At 24.5% G+C, this 19336-nt stretch overlaps 3 protein-coding genes across 15 annotated transcripts in view; 1 reads left to right on the top strand and 2 right to left on the bottom strand.

Moving 5' to 3' along the window:
• The window catches only part of LOC102681464 (probable phospholipid hydroperoxide glutathione peroxidase), a 3753-nt gene extending 2094 nt beyond the window's left edge, over positions 1-1659 (top strand). For both annotated transcript variants that reach the window (XM_006618027.2, XM_006618026.2), the window contains 4 exons: positions 606-702; positions 775-884; positions 1000-1091; positions 1171-1659. In XM_006618027.2, the coding sequence (XP_006618090.1) occupies positions 614-702; positions 775-884; positions 1000-1091; positions 1171-1386 (507 nt within the window). In that variant the 5' untranslated portion in view covers positions 606-613 and the 3' untranslated portion in view covers positions 1387-1659. The remainder of the gene's footprint in view (positions 1-605; positions 703-774; positions 885-999; positions 1092-1170) is intronic.
• The window catches only part of LOC102681685 (E3 ubiquitin-protein ligase CBL), a 17039-nt gene extending 7822 nt beyond the window's left edge, over positions 1-9217 (bottom strand). For 2 of the 4 annotated variants that reach the window (XR_004150837.1, XM_031511639.1), the window contains exon 1: positions 8320-9209. Coding sequence is in view for 3 of the 4 variants with exons in the window: in XM_031511639.1 (XP_031367499.1) it covers positions 8320-8885 (566 nt within the window). In the remaining variant the exon portion in view is untranslated. Of the gene's footprint in view, positions 1-8319 lie in introns of all 4 variants that reach the window. The other 2 variants (XM_006618028.2, XM_031511638.1) reach the window with 2 other exon arrangements.
• Positions 9218-9831: 614 nt separating this feature from the next.
• LOC102680807 (glycerol kinase-like) overlaps positions 9832-19336 on the bottom strand; it is a 12868-nt gene continuing 3363 nt past the window's right edge. The window contains exons 1-13 of one of the 9 annotated variants that reach the window (XM_031511642.1): positions 19261-19325; positions 19085-19196; positions 18640-18945; positions 15287-15366; positions 14875-15133; positions 14589-14806; positions 14245-14457; positions 14053-14163; positions 13715-13971; positions 13435-13640; positions 13223-13366; positions 13063-13149; positions 9832-10073 (exon numbers count right to left, since the gene is read on the bottom strand). In XM_031511642.1, the coding sequence (XP_031367502.1) occupies positions 9976-10073; positions 13063-13149; positions 13223-13366; positions 13435-13640; positions 13715-13971; positions 14053-14163; positions 14245-14457; positions 14589-14806; positions 14875-15133; positions 15287-15366; positions 18640-18817 (1851 nt within the window). In that variant the 5' untranslated portion in view covers positions 18818-18945; positions 19085-19196; positions 19261-19325 and the 3' untranslated portion in view covers positions 9832-9975. Of the gene's footprint in view, positions 10074-13062; positions 13150-13222; positions 13367-13434; positions 13641-13714; positions 13972-14052; positions 14164-14244; positions 14458-14588; positions 14807-14874; positions 15134-15270; positions 15367-18639; positions 19330-19336 lie in introns of those variants that run through there. The other 8 variants (XM_006618024.2, XM_031511640.1, XM_031511643.1 and 5 more) reach the window with 8 other exon arrangements.

Raw genomic sequence — 19336 nt, 5'->3', positions numbered from 1 at the left:
AACAATAAATTTTTTAAAATAAAAAAGAAATAAAAATTAAAAAAAAATGAAAAAAATTTTCAGCATATATATAATATTTAGAATATTTTATATATAATTATAATATTAATAAATTGATAACTTTAAGAAATTAAATAGATATTAAATTCTGCTATTAAATTCTGTTTTTTGTTATTGTTATTTTTTACAAAAAAATGTTGAAGAATTTTTATTTTAAAATTTAAATTATATAAAATTCATTCTTTGATAGTTATATGTATAGCAAAAAATTGTTCAAAATAACTTATTCTTAATAATAAAAATCATAAAAATCCAGAGAGCGTATATATTTACTAAGAAATGAATTTTATGTAATTTAAATTTTAAAATAAAAATTTTTAACAACATTTTTTTTCGAAAAAAATAGGAATAGAAGAACAATAATACTTATTTAATTGTTATCTCTAATGTTATTAATTTATTAATATTATAATTAGAAAATATTTTATTTTCTTCACATTCACTATTCGTTTTCAATATTAAAAACATGTAGAGCAATTCCTAAACTACAACATATCTAGCCTAAAATATTTAATGCAGTAAGACATTTTAAACATCGATTTCAGTTGTAACTATGAGTGGAAACGAAAACTATAAGGAAGCGAAATCGATTTACGATTTCACTGCGAAATCCATCAAAGGCGAAGACGTTTTTCTATCTAAGTAAATAATAAATAAATAATATTAATAAAAAAAGACGTGTGAATATATTTAATAATTCTATTTTATTTGTAGATATAAAGGACATGTTTGTGTAATCGTAAATGTAGCGTCAAAATGCGGCCTTACAGCAACAAATTATAAAGAATTAAATGAATTATACGATGAATATGCTGAATCTAAAGGTAAAATATAAATATAAAATATATATATAAATTAATCTAATAAAATATAATTTGTATGTAAAATATAAATGTATCTAATCATTCTTTAGAACACTAAAAAAGATTGTATTTATAGGTTTACGAATTTTGGCTTTTCCTTGTAATCAATTTAATAGTCAAGAACCAGGAAACAGTGATGATATATGTAATTTTGCTGATCGACAAAAAGTATAAAAATCTACTATATTTTAGAACGATAAAATCTTAATCTTTTAATTTTTAATGATATAATTATATTTTATTTCAGGTTAAATTCGATTTATTTGAAAAAATTGATGTTAATGGAGATTCTGCGCATCCTTTATGGAAATATTTAAAAAAAGAACAAGGAGGAATTTTGGGTGATTTTATAAAATGGAATTTTACAAAATTTATTGTAAATAAAGAAGGCAAAGTGGTGGAACGCCATGGTCCAAATGTGGCTCCCAGTAATTTGAAAAATCATCTTGAAAAATACTTTTAAATATCTTGATCTTATAATTACAAATATTTGCACTAATAGTAGTTTTTATAATCAATTAATATTTGTATCAATTGCAAATTATTGTAATGAGAAGGACAAAAAATTTATATTTCATTTATACATTTTTAGATAAATAATTTTTTATTTAATAGAAATTTTTTAAATTATCAAATATTCAACATTTTTTAACATTAAAAGCAACAAATTACACTTTCTATAATTAAATAATATTTTAAATATCACACTTATATGAATAAATATATCATTATCGTATATACATGTATTATAATGTTTATTCATTAAAATTTAATATCTTGAATATTATTTCATTTAATCTCGCACTTTGTTCAAATTATTCAATTATACATCTTCTGTGAATTATTTTTTTCTTTTTTCATAGTAGCAAATATGTGTTTTATGCGTTTTTGCTACATTATGATATTTATATTCATTCTTGACCTTATCTATTTTTAGTATGCCTTTTATTTAAACATCAATTAAATCCCATACTATATATTTTCTAACATAATATATTAAATATAATCAAGCATAATTGAATGTTTCGTAACTTTATCTAATTTACAAAAATGTATCATGGAAAATTAATTCAATATTCTTTGCTTGCGAAAATAGGTCAATATATCCTAGGCACATTCGAGTAACACGATGACATAATTACAGATCAGTACCTATCAGGTCAAGGCAAATACTTAATTTGCTTCATGAAATATTTTTTTTTTTTTTTTTTTCTTTCTTTTTTCTCGCAATATATTTAAAATTCATACCTCAGTAAGACAGTACTTGACAAATTCGAACTGACTGGATAGTAAAAAAGTAAGAACAAAAGAAAAATTCCGATTCATAAACTCTTGTGTTCTTCCTGAATTTCAATTCTGAATCGGTTTACGTCATCATTAAACTAGGTCACGTCCTCTATTGCAAGAGTACTATCTCGGAATTGAATGTTCCGCGATATATCTATATATGCATATGCGTATATATGCATCAACAGTGCGTGGATAACGTACAAAACGAAGCTGAAAGATACTAACGCTATAATTAGTTGTCCTTGCTTGCCGACTGATCCAAGCCTCACCTCCATTCATAGATCGCTGCTTTTCCGACATCTTCTATGTAACGTTTCTAATTTCTATAAATATAAATTGTATAAATTGAAATCGAATTAATATAATATGATATGATATTTTAAATATATTGCGAGATTATAAGATCAAATGTTTCTAATTACTATGATGCAATAATATAGATACTCTTTAAATTTTGACTTTTGATTAATTATATTATATATTTATTTTTTACTTTATTTTTTGTTATTTTATTTTATTTTTCATAGTTTTTTTTCAAAAACACGATTTTTTTCGCGATCTTTGAAATTGCTGTGATGATGGAAACAAGCTATCTTATTCTATTTGTGCCTCATTTCATTTTCTAACTATGCAACCAATTGGCATTTCTAATCCTCACATTGTTCAAAAAAGTATTATTATATAGACTTTAACAAAAATATTTAAAATTAAATTATTTAATATTTATGTACAATATTTATGTATATCATTACAAATGTTTAACAAAATATCAAAATAAATAAGTAATAGTTTTAAATTCAAATTAAAATATTTTTATTCGTAGTTATAAAATAAAAAAAATTGTTTTTCTAAATATACTATTGATAATTTAATATTTGTTTTAATTCTTTATTATTCGATTTTATAATTAATTATATATTATATATATATAAAATAATGAATAAAAAGCAAATTATAGCAATATTTTTTTTTGCAATTTTGATTTAAATTTAGAATTTTCGATATATGCTTTTAATTTTTCGTGTGGTTTATAAGTTAAAATTTGTAATCATCGATGAATAAATGTAATTACATAATATAAAAATACACTCATGGAAAATGTCAATGGAACGATCGGAGTAGTTTGTTTTAAGAATGGTTCAAAGGTTTTGCACGCTCGTGTAAATCTGTCGGATGATTTTCTTGAGAATAGGTACCTGTATTAACATATTATTGACATTACAGTTCTACTAAATCAAGAATGCTCTTAATTACATAAAGAATGATAATTTATATACTTACATGCTTCTTTATATTTTATAAACATGGAATTAATTTTTCATTTTATCATTGAATGATTTTACAAATTTTGCTTATCTTTTTTTATAATAAAATTAGTATTATTGATATTTAACATGCTTAATATTAATTAAAAAAATTAAATAAAAAAAAGTTAAAAAAATTTTTCGAAATTCCAACTCAATAAAATATCCTATGCAATGAAAAAAAGATTAATAATTAATAACTAATATGATTTTTTCATTATTCATTATAGAACTTACTTAAAAATTAAACTACTCAATTATTCTATGTTCTTTTATGTTATTAAAAGACTATGTAACATATAATCTTGATCCATAAAAAGCAATTATTTTTTAATTCAAAATAAACAACTTTTTATTTTCTCTTCTTTAAAATTGCATGCAAAGTAAGAGAAACGAAAACAAAGTCAAAAACGAGTGAAAAATTCGTAAAAGCATGAAATCATAGATCTTTATAATCACTCAGAATCATTTAATAAAAAAATATCAATCTATTCTTTTTCAAAGAATAATATAATTGCTTGCATAATTTGTCGTTATTTCGAATCTTTTGTCCAGTTCGAATACAAAATCAAAAATATTATAACAAAATTAAATATTATGATATGCTATTATTTGATTCGTAAGTAAGTGATCCTGAACGATTTATTTTAAAGAACTTTGAATCAAATTTTGATATATTTTTAAGTATGATTGATCGAATTGAAATTCAAAATGAATTCGAATAATAAAATATATAAATAAATGAAAATAAATAAAGATATACCCGGTTATTTTAAAAAACATAGGTAAAGAGAACGGTTCGTTCACGCGGCCATGTCGATTCGTACAGTTCGCTCTGCTTAATTCGCTTTAATCGCGACGTCACGTCCCCTTCCTTCCGCTTCGGCTCACGTCCGGATGCAAGCTTAACTGGTCGACTATGAAAGGGAAGGAGGGTACGGACCTCTACTTGTAACTTCAGACACGGATAGTTGATACATATCGGACCACTTCTACCAATGCATTTCCAACCCCTGCCGACCGGAATTAATATAGTATCTTCTGCTAAACATTCTCTAACATAAATACAGTTTTCACACAACCAATTTTCCCACCTACGTATGAAATGTTTCTTCAATAATTTCTCCAACTTATTTTCAGTATATTATTACTATTTTCTTCAAATATGATTAATTAATATGATTAAATATTTCGATTATTATTAGTTTTTTTCTAGATTTTCTTCAATTTTATTTTATTAACTATATACGTTAATTTTAAAGTTAAAATAAGTTAAAAGAAAGATGTTTATACAAGTTAGAAAAATTAAGTTAGAAGGATTTGTTTAATACAAATTGTTTTAAAGTCATATTAAAATATATAAAATTAAAAAATTAAAATTAAAAATCAATCATCACTCCCGCAAAAATTGTTATATATTAATAAAAAAAATTTTTATTGAGAAACTATATAATAATTTCAATGATTTCCTTTTATTTTGTTTTCGCGAAAAAAACCTTTGACAGTTTAAATATTGTAATGCTGTCAATCGAATCTCGCAAACGACATATTGCATCCGATGCTTTATTCCGAGACATCAAATCTGCTATGCACTTGATACCCGATATCTCAAGAATAAACAGAGACTAGCAAACTTCAAGATTCTTTCCAATGAAATTCCAAACATATTGATCGATTCAATATCATATGAATCAAATTAACTTTTTTTTTTGTTAGTTTTAAATCAGATGTTATAATTCGATGATGATTCGGTTTTCTCTTTTTGCCTCTATTAAAATATTTGATACAATAATATTTGATCATATAAAATATATGTTGGTGTGAACATTGGTCACTTTGCCCCTGAAGAGTACAGAGACTCACATTCAATTATTTTCACCAGAGGGGATAAGGGAACCGGAGATACATTAATGAAATAATCGTAGGAGACAAGAAACCGGAATGTTCAACCTCGTTGAATTCCATTCTGCCTCACTACTTTTTTCTCATATGACTTTCCCAGCCCACATCCGGTATATCATTGTACATATACATTGTAATGGAACAGTAGAAAAGAGAAGATTCTGCCTCCAGCTCGGACTAGCATAAAATACAATTGTATATAACTATAGACCGAGACCATTACATAACTATTAAATGATTTCAGTCTTATTTTCAATAAAGTTTCATCTTTTGCTACCGTTTTTAGTTCAATCAGCTATTGAAAACATTTGTTAAAAAGACGAATACATTTATATATGAAATATACATTTATATTTTAACTAGTTATTCATCGATACTCTAATAAAGAAAAAATTCGCAACTGAAAAGTAGATATCAGATATGAGTTAAAGATTTTTGAATGATATGATAATATTGTTTGAAGATTTAATTTTTTAAACATACAATTTTCAATTTATTTTTAATGAAAAATTCTTTTTATTCGTGAATTTCAACATTTTTATTTATTGCGATTTCCTATGTTGATTACTTTCTTTAAACGCAATGCGCATTATGCGTCGGAAAGGTCGACTAAAAATACCGAGATACCGATAATTTTCTAAGATATGTTACATAGCGTAATAATGATAAATATTGTTTCCGGTATGATAAATCATGACTTATGTTTATCTTATCGACGTCGAATTAAATGCGCAGGAATACTTGGGAGTTTTGTTTGATTAAAAAAGCAAAATATAAGAGCGTAAAAAGCGTAACATAAGGCCTGCCGGATGTCCGCGGATCATTTGACCGGAAACTGAAAGTTCGTGCATTGGCGTAATCGAAGCTTGCCACATGTTAATCATATTGCAATCATTCGCATCCTACAAATGTTCAAAACAAGAATCTTTCCCCGATAAAAGTTTCTTAAATTCTTACTTAACTTTTTGGAAAATTAAGTGTGATGTCATTTTTCGTCTAATAACATAACCGAAAAAAAGATTTTAAGAAATTAGAAAATAAAACAAAAATAGAAGTATATCTTTGAACGAAAATTTTCTCTATCAATTCTGTATCTAAAATATTTATGTTTTATTGTTTTCAATTTTACAAAAAATTTCTAGTTTTATAGAAAAAGTTTATTTAAGTTTATTTACAGAAAATTTAACTTTTAGTTTTATAAAAAAAGTTTATTTTATTTTGTTTACGTATTTTTTAATTTCAATCAAAAAATTTTCACAACATAAATTGTATTACAAATCATCATAACATTAAAGAAGATAAATTATAATTTAAAAATTTGTACAAGATATAAGACATTTACACATATAACAAATATTAAATGATAAACATTTTTATATATCGTGGAAAGAAAGAAATAATCACGAATACATAATATCAAAGTATTTATGCAAAATCTATACCAATGAATGAGTGTGGAAAGCGTGTACGAAAGGCTATTCGTTCATGAGTCTCGTGTCTCAACAAATCGTCACGGTCTCTCGCGACATTGTACAGTAGTCAGTCATTCATGAATTGGCTCGAACTGCTAGTAGTTTATTTATACCGGCTGATAAATCGCTACGCGGCATGTAGCCCAGAGCGCACGGCACGCGCTTTCCGATATTTTGTCATGACATGTTCCAGTAAAAGTAGGTGTATGAGTTTTGTAAAATAATATAATATATATTAAGCGCCTCAACAATAACTAAGAAATAGATTTAAATCGATTCATTTCATCATCATTTCATTATTCATTTTTCCATCAATTCATTTTTTTGTTTTTTTCTTATTCTCATTTTCTGTCACAATATATCTCTAATTTTTTAATTTATATAATATATCTAATTTTCTTTCTTCTTTCTTCTTTCTTCATTTTCATTCATTTGTGTTCTGAATCTGAATTGCTGTCAATGAATAGTAATCAACTGGCAATACTGAGTAACGGTTCATCTTAACAATTTACACGGTTCGATATTCTGCAGCCAATTATAAATAAAATTCTGATTACACCGGAAGTGATTTTGTGTTAATATAGCGGTAGATGTTATTTGATATTTAACGCTTCATTATCTAAACAACCAATCTCTTCAACCGGAAACATAAACGAGTCATCTTTTTTTTTTATATCACTCACCTTTTACAATGTTATAAAAAGAATATACAGCATTTAATTTATGTTTTAATTTTTTATAGTTATATGTTTATATTTTTTGTACTTAATTATTTTAATGTCATTTTAATGCTATTTTTCGCTCAATGCTCAATTATTTTTAAATTTTATTTTAATATAACAAAAAATGATATTCACCGGATTATTTATATAACATAAATAATAACTATATGGATTTCAATTTCTTTAATTAATAATAACTATTCATAAATTATTTTAACAATATTTTCTTACGAATCTAAAATAATTTTGTTTCAATCTGCCGATTTATCAATAAATAATTTAAAAAATTTAAAATAAAAAAGCAAAATTTATAATGTATATTAAATTATTATTAAATATTATTATTAGTAATAAGCAAGAAATACTTTTCATAATTCGAGGTCATATGAAAATATAACTTTTTGTCTATATATAAGTTTGCAGATAAAATAGAACACTTCCGGTGTCGATGAATACATTTCGCGAATGGCGTCAGGTACAAACTAACGAACGATTCAGTTTTCAGTGCACGATACTAATGTCAATATCAATAAGACAGAGACATTTTTAGGTTAGGTGTGCGCACGTGCGAGCCACTAGCGCGCGTTTATTATTCGTTTTTACGCACGCCAGAGTCGAAAACATACGCAATGAGACAGGTGTTCTGTTTATACAATAGAAATGAAATGGAAAAACAGAAAAAAAAAATTTTATTTAATATACGTACCTGATTCCAAAACTTTCTTTCCAGAATTCAGCTGCATCTGCCTTAGTAATACGGAATTTATGTCCGGCAAATACTCCGTTTGGAAAAATAGCCTTCAATTCGGACAACATGTGACTAAATACAAGGCTGAGTTTAGTCAAATTTCTACGATAATGTGAAGTCTCATCAAACATCTTTTCTTTGCCTTCTTTGAATAACTTAATTGCTTGCTTGCACTTTCTCATAAGATTATTAATGAAAACACAAAAATGTTCGTTACTATGTAACACTTGCATCCTATCTTCATATTTGCTATATATCAGTCTCAATCGTTGATACGTATCTGGTAGAATGTCCAGGATGAATGGTGGTGAATTTTTTAAATTCATCCTTTGATGTTGACATAATTTAACTACTTTGTCCATAAGCTTCCAGGTCTTATCAAGCATTCGCTTGTCGGTCGAAAGTTTCGGCAGTGTCATAGGATCAGCAAACCGACCGTGAAGTTTCTGGAATATTGAACCTATGTGTACGGCTCGAGTACGACTGCTATGTCCTCCTGACGACATCTTGACATGTGTGTGCATATCCCACGACACTAAAACTTCTTGGTACTCGCTCTCAATGCGAGTCCCGCGCACTTTTACACTTCACTTTCGACAAAGCCACAGACACTGCTTTAGGTTAACTTGTCCTACACTCGCGTGATACAGTATACTGCATGTCCCTCAACAAAATTCATTCATTATTACAACAATTTTCTCATGAAATCGTAGCCACGAGAAATACCATAACGTTGTACGATACCACATCCTACTCTTTCTACTTCGTACTGACAACAGCGGATACCATCAACGAATCTTTCGACACGACCAAGCGTGCCCATTGCTCGTTAATTATGATTTCACTTACGTCCGCGTGACGCTCTGTGGCGCTATCATCAACGCGCTCTATTTAAATTTTAAAGATTCTGTTCTAGAGATTCAAATTTATTTTTTCTTTTTTATTAATGAATTTCGTAATCTGCGTCACTTGGGTAAGTATAATTGATAAACGAAGACAAACATATATTTATATTCTTACTTTTATAATACAATAGTTTTAATATTATACATGGATTATTTGACAAAAAACAAATAAATTAAATATATAATAGAAATTCACAAAAACAGATTAAATTAGAAAAATTTAATCAATTTATAAAGCCTTAAAATATTATGTGAATGTTTACAATTTTATAAAATTATACAAAATTATAATCCTGGCTCTATAAATATGGCAGTAATGTTTCATGAAAATATTTCATTATTTTCTATTAACAATCAATAAAAAATAATGAATAAATGAATTTTCCAAATTACACACATATATTGTATCTAAAAAAAAGATAGAAAAAAAAAAATTCTTTTTTTAAAATATATTTTTAAAAAAGCTCCATGCTTTTTGTTTTGTCGCGTTTCGTTTAAGTAATTATATTAATCTTTTTTAACAAGATTATGAGCATAAGTAATTAAATCAAAGTAGCATCTTGTACTATTTTTTGTTTTTTTTTTTTTAATTAATAATGGCCATATGTCATCTACTATCAATGTTTGACAGCCATACTATTTGTATTTTTAATACAATATGGGCTATTTGCTATCTAAGTGATCCTCCATTGTAAGAATACAAATGTTGTCACCGATTTTTCAAATAATAACTTAATCGTAATAAAATAAAACTTGTCATTAAGAACCAACTTGCAGGAATCGACGCCAATACATAATATCTTTCATCTGGAACATTGAAAAAATAATTATATTATAATCTTTTTATATTAGTAATGCGTAATTTAATTTAATGTAAAATTGTAATTTTAATTTAACTTTTACATAATTTCATACATATAGATTCATAAGTTTCATACATATATTTATACACATATATAAACGAAAAATAGTCAAGAATATCTATCATATAAGATAAATCAATAAAAAATATTATCTAAAATAATTTATTATCTATTTTTTTATCAAAAAATATGTTTAAATAAATTATGTTGCATTTTATGTTTTTATGTTATTCATATTTTACTTTTTATATTTTACATAAATTTTACTTTTTTATATTTTATTTTTTCGAGATATCAAGATTATTAATTTCTCAATATATTTCTTTTAATACTGTATTACTGATAAAAAAAGAAATTCAATGATATATAATATGATGATTGAATTGATTCTAAATTTTTTTGTCATATGTTCAAAAATTTCTTTGTGTTTTTCAAAATAATGATGAACTATTCTTAATTATTAATTTGTCCAATGTAATTTCTCGATAATTTAATATGCTATTATATATCTTTTGAAATATTTGATACATTTTTATAAACAGTAATTTTTAATGTCAGAAAAGAAATGCTGCAAATTTAAATCCGCCAAATATGATTACCAATTATTAGATATCACATTTTATAATGAACGAAATCTTATGAAATAAATGAAACTTTATCTAGTAATAATTGTAATATATTTTTCAAAAATCTCATATTTTTTTTTAAGATTCCATTGTAAGAATCAATTATACGATCGTCTACAATGCCACATTTGATTTTATAACATGTTTTGTATGTTGTGCTTTATATTTTTTACTTGAAGATTTAATACAAGATAATAGATTTTATTACATAGATTTGTTTCTCATTAAGATTGATTTTGAAAGAAATATCGAGAAATGTTAAACAAACAATTCAATTCAAACATATTCCATCAATCATTATTATTTTATTATTGTTGTTATTATTATATATTATTTTGAAAAATGTAAAGAAATAAATAGTGATAAATTTTAAATAGATACTATAACGCAATATATTAAAACTAACAATTACGCTCAACATTTTTTCAAGTTTGAGGTTCAAGGCTAAAGTCAATCAAAAATCATATGATTAATCATTATATATATATATATTTTTTCATTGATTATAATGAAAATGAATTGAAAAAGATACATTAATCTTAAAAAAAATTCATTTTGAAAAATACAAAATTTAAAATTATATTTATTTATAATTTATATTAATAAATTTTTTAGAATATAACATAATTCATTTAAAACAATTTTCAACTAATAGATAATGTGTTATTTTAGATAAAAAATTTTTTATTGACTTATGTTGTATATATAAATGAAAATATTAATTAATTAAAGAAAATATTAATAAATCATTAAAAAAAAAATAAAATGTTATTTAATATTAATACTATATTAATATTAAATACTATATTATTATCATTATATTTTATAAAATAGATATCTTCAAAATAAGATATCAATATAAGATATCTTCAAAATATCAATTGTAAATTAAAAACAAACATAAAAATTGGTATGAAAAAAATTAGTTATCATTTAGTTCAAACAATGTGATTTCTTGACTAATTCAATAATAAACAACTTTGAAAGCAAACATTTTTAAAATCTTATCTTTCTTTTTCTTCCAATTTCTAATATTATATATATATATTTTGTTTTTTTGAATATTCTTATAAATTTCTAATTCTTATAAATTTTTTACTATGAATTTAATTTTTTATAGTGAGTTCTATATAATGAGTCCTTTATTCTATCAATGTTATTAATAGTTCTTCATTTATTTTTTCTATTTTGCATGATTTGAATATATTTCTTTTAGATATATATATATGATAAAAAATAAATTTCATTATAATATATATATATGACATTACAACATATTAGAATATATGCTATTAGCATGACTGTTTCCAATTTTATCACATATTATACATAATATATTTGTCTTTTTAATTATTAACAAAATTAAATGTCAAAAATGAAGAAATTGATAATTTTATGTATATTTTTTAATGTACATATATATAAAAATATACAAATTAGTATTTTTTAATATATATATATTTTTTAATATACATATATATAAAAATATATAATACTATATAAATATATATACTATATATAGCATATAAATAATAAAAAATACTATATATAGCACTATATATAGCATATAAATAATAAAAAAATTGATTCAGCAAATGGCAGATGCGCCATAATGTGAATAATACTATTATCAGATCAGTTTATATATATAATCAAAATCAATTAATTTATATATTTAAGAATTAGATGAAAATGCAAAAATGCGTGTACGCTACTTTCAATTATTATCAATTCAAATGAAATGATTGAATCAGTCAAAAAACTGTATTATTTGAATTATTAAGACTTATTTATATAAATTATAAGTAATTAAAGCAATTTTTTCATTAAAAAAAATAAAATGGAAATAGAGTGAAACTGCTTCTGTTTTCATTACACTACCATCGCATTTAGTTCTCATTTCGTTTTATTTAATGAGAACTTAAATTGTTTCTAACTTCATAAGCCTAAATCAATATTTTTTTTATATCAATTTTTGTGTTTGTTTTGACTTCTAAAATCCAAGATTACAAATATATTACAAGATTACAAATATATTATATATAAAATATCCTGTATAAATAAGATCTAATAGAAATCAGAAATTTGTTTTATTATCTCATAATAAAGAAAAGGAGAGGAAGAAGAGGAAAAAGAAGAGAATCTATTGTTCTAGTACATAATGTACTAGATATATTTACAATAAACACATGCAGGTAGAGAATAAATATTCAATATGAAATAAATCAATAAATTTCCAATAATAATTAAAAAATATAAAGATGCTTGGAATTTTAAATTTTAATTGCTTAATATTTTTAAATTTACCTGTCATTTGATCAGATTTCTTTACTGCTGCCCAACCTAAACTTCTTTCAACTGCCATTTTCCATTTTTTATATCTGGCATCTCTTTCTACAACAATAATATCTTATAGAAATAATATAATATTTATGGAAATAGTTTAAATTATTTTTAAATTTTCTACCTTCTGGTGTTGTTGTTGGCAAAAATGTATCAGTCGATACTGTTTCTATTTCTTCACCTTCTAATTCCCAAATATCTACACCTTCTGCATGACCTGCTGCCATTGCCGCACCTAAAGCTGTAATATCTGGCATTGTGGACCTAACTGTTAATATGCACGAATATTATTATTTTATATTTTCCCTCTAATAGTATTTAATAAATTGTACTTACATACTGGTGTACCACAAAGATCTGCTTGCAACTGCATAAGAAGATTATTTGTTGACATTTTTCCATCTGTATTTAACTTGGTTAATGGAAAACCACAATCTTTATACATAGCTTCTAAAATATCTCTAGTTTGAAAACAGACAGCTTCTAATGATGCTCTTATTATATGCTGTTTTGTTGTAAATGCAGTAAGTCCACAAATAATTCTATGAAACATTTTCAATCAAACAATATGTGCATTTTATAAGAGTGGAAAAAAAATTTATAATAAAGTATTTACCCTCTTGCATCTTTTCTCCAATATGGAGCATATAATCCTGTAAAAGCTGGCACAAAATATACGTCGCCAGTACTAAAAACACTTTGTGCCAAATGTTCACTTTCATGTACATCCTTTATGAGTTTCATATTATCTCGTAACCATTTAATAGCTGCACCTGCTACTGCAATTGAACCTTCTAATGCATAAACAGCTGAACTTTTTGGACCTAATTGATAAGCTACCGTTGTAACTAATCCATGAGAAGAATATACTCGCTAAAAATTATAACAATTTATAATTGCTAATCAAATATTCAAATAAAAAATAAAAAATCACAATATTTTCTTATTACATACTGTTGTTCCCGTATTACAGAGTAAAAAACATCCACTTCTATATGTGTTTTTTGCTTGTCCTTTTTTTAAACAATTTTGTCCAACTAAAGCTGATTGCTGATTCCCTAAAATCTAGAAATATAAAGAATATTATATCTGATATATATATTGATATTTTAATTTTTTAATCTTTATTTTAAAAAAGCAACTTACACCAGATATAGTGATACCCTTTAATGGACCGATTGCAATTTTTCCATAAATTTCAGCACTGCTTCTAATTTCTGGCAACATTTGCATAGGAATATCAAAATATCTGCACAACGTGGGATCCCATGAAAGAGTTTCTATGTTCATTAACATGGTCCTTGACGCGTTTGTTACGTCAGTAATATACAATCCACCGTCTTTGCCACCCGTTAAATTCTGTAACCATTTTTCAATGAATTCTCTGGATCATGAATGTTCATCATCTATGTTTCCTTTTGCTGTAAGGTATAATAATTGTTTGCATATTCTAGATAAGTTCTACGTTCAAACACATCGTACTCACATACCCAAACGATCCAAGTGTCCATCGTACCCACTTTACATCGCCTATCTCGCATCGCTTTTCTAACAGTGGGCACATTATCTTTCATCCAACGTATTTTTAATGCTGAAAAATATGGACTCACTGGCAAACCGCATAAAGGTTTGATATGATTCTTACTTTGATCCGGAAATTTAGCTATTATTTGATCAACAATCGAATTCGTTCTAATATCGGACCATACTAAAATAATAAAAGTTATTAATGAACGTTGCAATTATAACTTATATTTAATTATTATTAGGACATACCTATTGCATTGTATAATGGTTCACCAGTCATTGCATCCCATGCTACAGTAGTTTCTCTTTGATTCGTAATACCAATTGTTACTATTTCGTCCATTTTTAAACCTAACACATCTAATTTCCGTATAACATCTTTGATGCAAGCCTTTACCGCAAAAAGAATTTCTTTGGGATCTTGTTCCATCCATCCTTCTTGCGGACTTATTTGTTCTATGTCGATTTGATGAGATGCCACTTCAGCTACATGCTTCGCATTGAATACCTGTAATATTAGTTTTATATTTGTCATTTGTTATTTTGGAAAAATATGCATTCAATCAAGTTATTAAATTATTAATATTGAGAATATAATAATATTTTATCTTAAAATCGATTTATATAGATAATTATTCACTCAACTACAACAATGTCTCACCACAAAGCGAACAGTTCGCGTGCCAACATCAATTACTCCAATAAGAGGACCTGGTTTTTTTACTGAACTTGGCATTGTATCTGAAATATAGATGTAAAATTTAGTTTATTAATTTAAGAATATAAACCTGACAAATACAGTTTTATAAATTTAAAGAAGAGTGAGAAAAAAGAAAGTGCGGGCAACATTAGTAAAAGGATTGTATAACCCTATTGAAATAATATGACTGATCAACGAAATGAATTTAATAATTCTATCGTATTCACGTTCCATAAGAAGCATGATACGTTTTATTATCACGTTTTATTATGTTTTTCGATAACCCATGCTTAGGTTGAAGTGATAATATATATTAGTAAGATTAGAGATGAACCAAACACGTGGTTTGCGCAAGAATTTTTTGCAAAATTTATTGTATAAATATGACGATTAATGTTTTATTGTATTTTTAAGATATTTTATTATCCTTATACGAAGATGTAATTATTTTTTTATTAATTTATTTCGTTAATCTTATCTATTGCTACATCATATTTTTCGTTTTTTTAAAAATATTGTTAGCAAACTGCAATTTATATGCACTTTCGATGTGTCTAAATTTTCCATTCGATGTGTATAAAATTTCCATTTTAATTACTATTCTTAAATATCATTCATCAATTAAAACAATGTTTGTTATTTAGTAGAATAAAATTTTTATCGTTAATTTTAGTTTTATTGAAAGAACTTTTCTAATAAAAACCTTTTTCTTTATTAACTTGACACAAAATTTATATAAAATTTATTAAACAATCAAAATTTTTTATTTACATATTAGTATGAATTTACTGAAAAATCACATAAATAATATGCAATTACAATATTAACAATATACTAACATTAACAATAATTTTAATATCACAGCATAAATATCACAAAACATTTATTATTAAAAAAACAATTAGATTTACTTACAATTCGAATATTGAAAATATATTCTTTAATTTAAAAAACAAAAATCTTTCAATCAATTTTATTAATTATCAATCATATCATAAAATTTTTTCTTGATAAAAATTTATTACTTTTGATGTCACTTTACTAAAATTTTTTACATTTAAAAGAAGTTTCTTTAGAAGAAAGAAATTTAACAAGGATTTCAATTCTTATTGCGTCATATGAAAGAAGTGGGAATAATCACGTGGTATCGTTGTGATTTTTTTTATCAAAATATGCGAACATTCAAAACAAAAGACACATCCATAAACATTCATAAATTCATTGCAGCTAAATCAATTCTGTATTTTGCATTTTATAAACTTCAAGTATTAAGTCCGGAATATTCTGCAGCTTTCACAAGAATAGATTTAAATATATAATATGAAAATAATATGAAACTTTATTTCAAAGATAATTTCCATTTTGTTTTATAATCTTTTATCTCTCAGATAATTACAAAATTTTTCTTTCATAAAAGCTCTTTAGTTATTTGCAAAAAAGTTGTCGAGTTAATTCCTGATTGCCTCCAAAGAATTGAATTTTACATTTTTAAAAGAATTTTATAAGGATGAAAAAAGTAATAATTTGAGGTCATAAAAATATAAAAAATAGACTAAAATATTCATAATCTGATTCTGCGAATGTTCATCGAAATATATAGTTATAATATTGCGAAAATATTGTTTCTTGTTCTCTACTTATATTATTCAATATAAAATCGAATATGCTGAATAGAAGTGAATACAGATAGATACATTTTTAGAACAAAAAACTGCTCTTTTTTATTAGTTCAGAGTTTTTGCTTTCTCATTCACTATAAATGAAATTCAAACTAATATTCATGAAGTTGTGAGAAACTGCAGGATTTTCTGAATAATTTAATAAATACACATTTATGAAAGATATCTTGATATATATAGATATACATAAATAATATTAATAACGCATACATACATATGTATATGCATAAAACATACCTACTATTATATGATATCGATATTATTTGTATACAACATCTAATTTTATTAAAATATGCATATGAATTATTATTTCTTCAATTATCTTAGAATCTTGTCTTCTTTCAAAATTTTTTATATTTTTTTATAAATATATATACATAAATTTCTGTTCTATAAACATTAATTACATAATATTTTTTTGAATTTAAAAAATCAATTTTTTATGAAATGTTTGTACATATTTGTTTTGCGTTAAAAATCTAAATGCTCAAATTTAAAAAAAATGTAATATATTCATATTTTTTAATATTGATTAGCATTGATAAATATTTAAATTTTTTGTTTGCTAAAAAATAATATGTATTTAGTTGTTACATGTTATTTTCGGTATTCATGCGATCTTACAGATAATTTATTTGATTACATTTATCATAATAATTCGATAAATCTCTACATGCAATTGAAGAATGATTGTTTTATATATTTATATATTATATATTATATATTGTTTGGTAATGACATTAACAAAATACGAGGTCATCAATCTCGTGATCTTTCACGCGATATATTATTATATATGTAATGTTTCATATATGATGCCAACACTTGTTTCGATTGCAAAACTTAACATATCTACTCGAATATTCATATAATCTTATCTTTTGCGAAAATGAATATTATGCTTAAAAAACTTCCGGTATTTCCAAATTTAATTCATATTAAATAAAAATAATAGCATAATTGAATAATTTCATTTTAAATTTAGATAAGACTAATTTTAAAAAAAAGATATGATTGCTCACTCTAAATTAATATATATAAGATGTAAAAATTATACACGATATAAATGAGATAATTCGTACATCACACGATATTAATATAGATATATGTATCGTCAATTATCCCATATTCTTTTTTATTTTTAATTAAATTACTAATGTAAAATTATTATACATATTAATATATAATCATTATGCAATTAATAATACATAAATATCTTTTCTTACTAACAAAAAACTCTTCAATATATTTAAATTCTTTATTTTATACATTATTAAAAAGAAATTTTTTTTTTTTTAATTCTTATATTTCAATAAATATCAGTTAAGTCGCAATTTATCTCAGCGATAAAATATTTCTGATAAAAACATTCGAAAATAAATATTTCAATTTAAAATATAAATGGCAAGAAAAATAAATAATTTATTAATAACTTAATAATTAAATAAATTTAGAAAAAAAATATCGATTGTATAATTTTAAAAAAATTTATTAAAAACATCGAATTTGTAATTTAATAATAATTATAATAAATTTTAATAAATTTATCTTTTTTTTACTTTTTTTTGAAATGAAAAATAATTAAACGGCTTTTTTATATGAAAATATAATTAAAAATAAATTGATTCAACTGACCTTTCTCTTTAAATGAATAATACTTGAAGATACTTGTTTTGCGACCAGTTTGAGTGCGCTCCAGCTCCGGAAAACTGGATTCATCAAACATTCCATCTTCATCTTCCTCAGTTTCTTCCTTCACCTCTGGATCCCCATTCTTTGCAACTGCTTCCGCCTTCTCTTCTTCCATCATCATCGATTAATAATCCAATAACAGCGACACACGCGCTAATTTCCACGAAACAGGAAACCACACCGTAACTTACTATGTCCAGAAAAACAAGTGCCGTCAGTGTCGAATTATATTTAAATACAAATTTCTAACTACAAAAAAAATTACACCAATGAAGGGCAATTAGAGTCATATTGGATTTATTAGCATATATCGGATACACTTTGTTCAAGAGAAATGCGTTAGAATCACCGATATTTTTTTCACCTGTTTATCTTTTGCTTTCCTTACCTCCCGCTTCGTCTCACTTCAAACCGATTACGTATCATTCGACGTTTCGTTTCTGTTCGTCTCTTAAGAATCGTGTGTCGTCCACGCGTTGTAATCATAGCCAACAGCGATTCTAAAATTAACCGTCTATCATTCGATTGCAATTCACGCTACTATTCCAAATTATTCGTCCTTACTCGCATTTACGTGGATCTTCAGTTACCACTGATATAGAAATCAATTCATTGTTATTTATGCGATGAAAACATAAAT

Source organism: Apis dorsata, unplaced genomic scaffold (assembly GCF_000469605.1).
Source record: "Apis dorsata unplaced genomic scaffold, Apis dorsata 1.3 scaffold_339, whole genome shotgun sequence".
Lineage (NCBI taxonomy): Eukaryota > Metazoa > Arthropoda > Insecta > Hymenoptera > Apidae > Apis > Apis dorsata.
The sequence above is the reverse complement of the archived record's forward strand: the minus strand, read 5'-3'. Positions and strand labels throughout refer to the sequence as shown.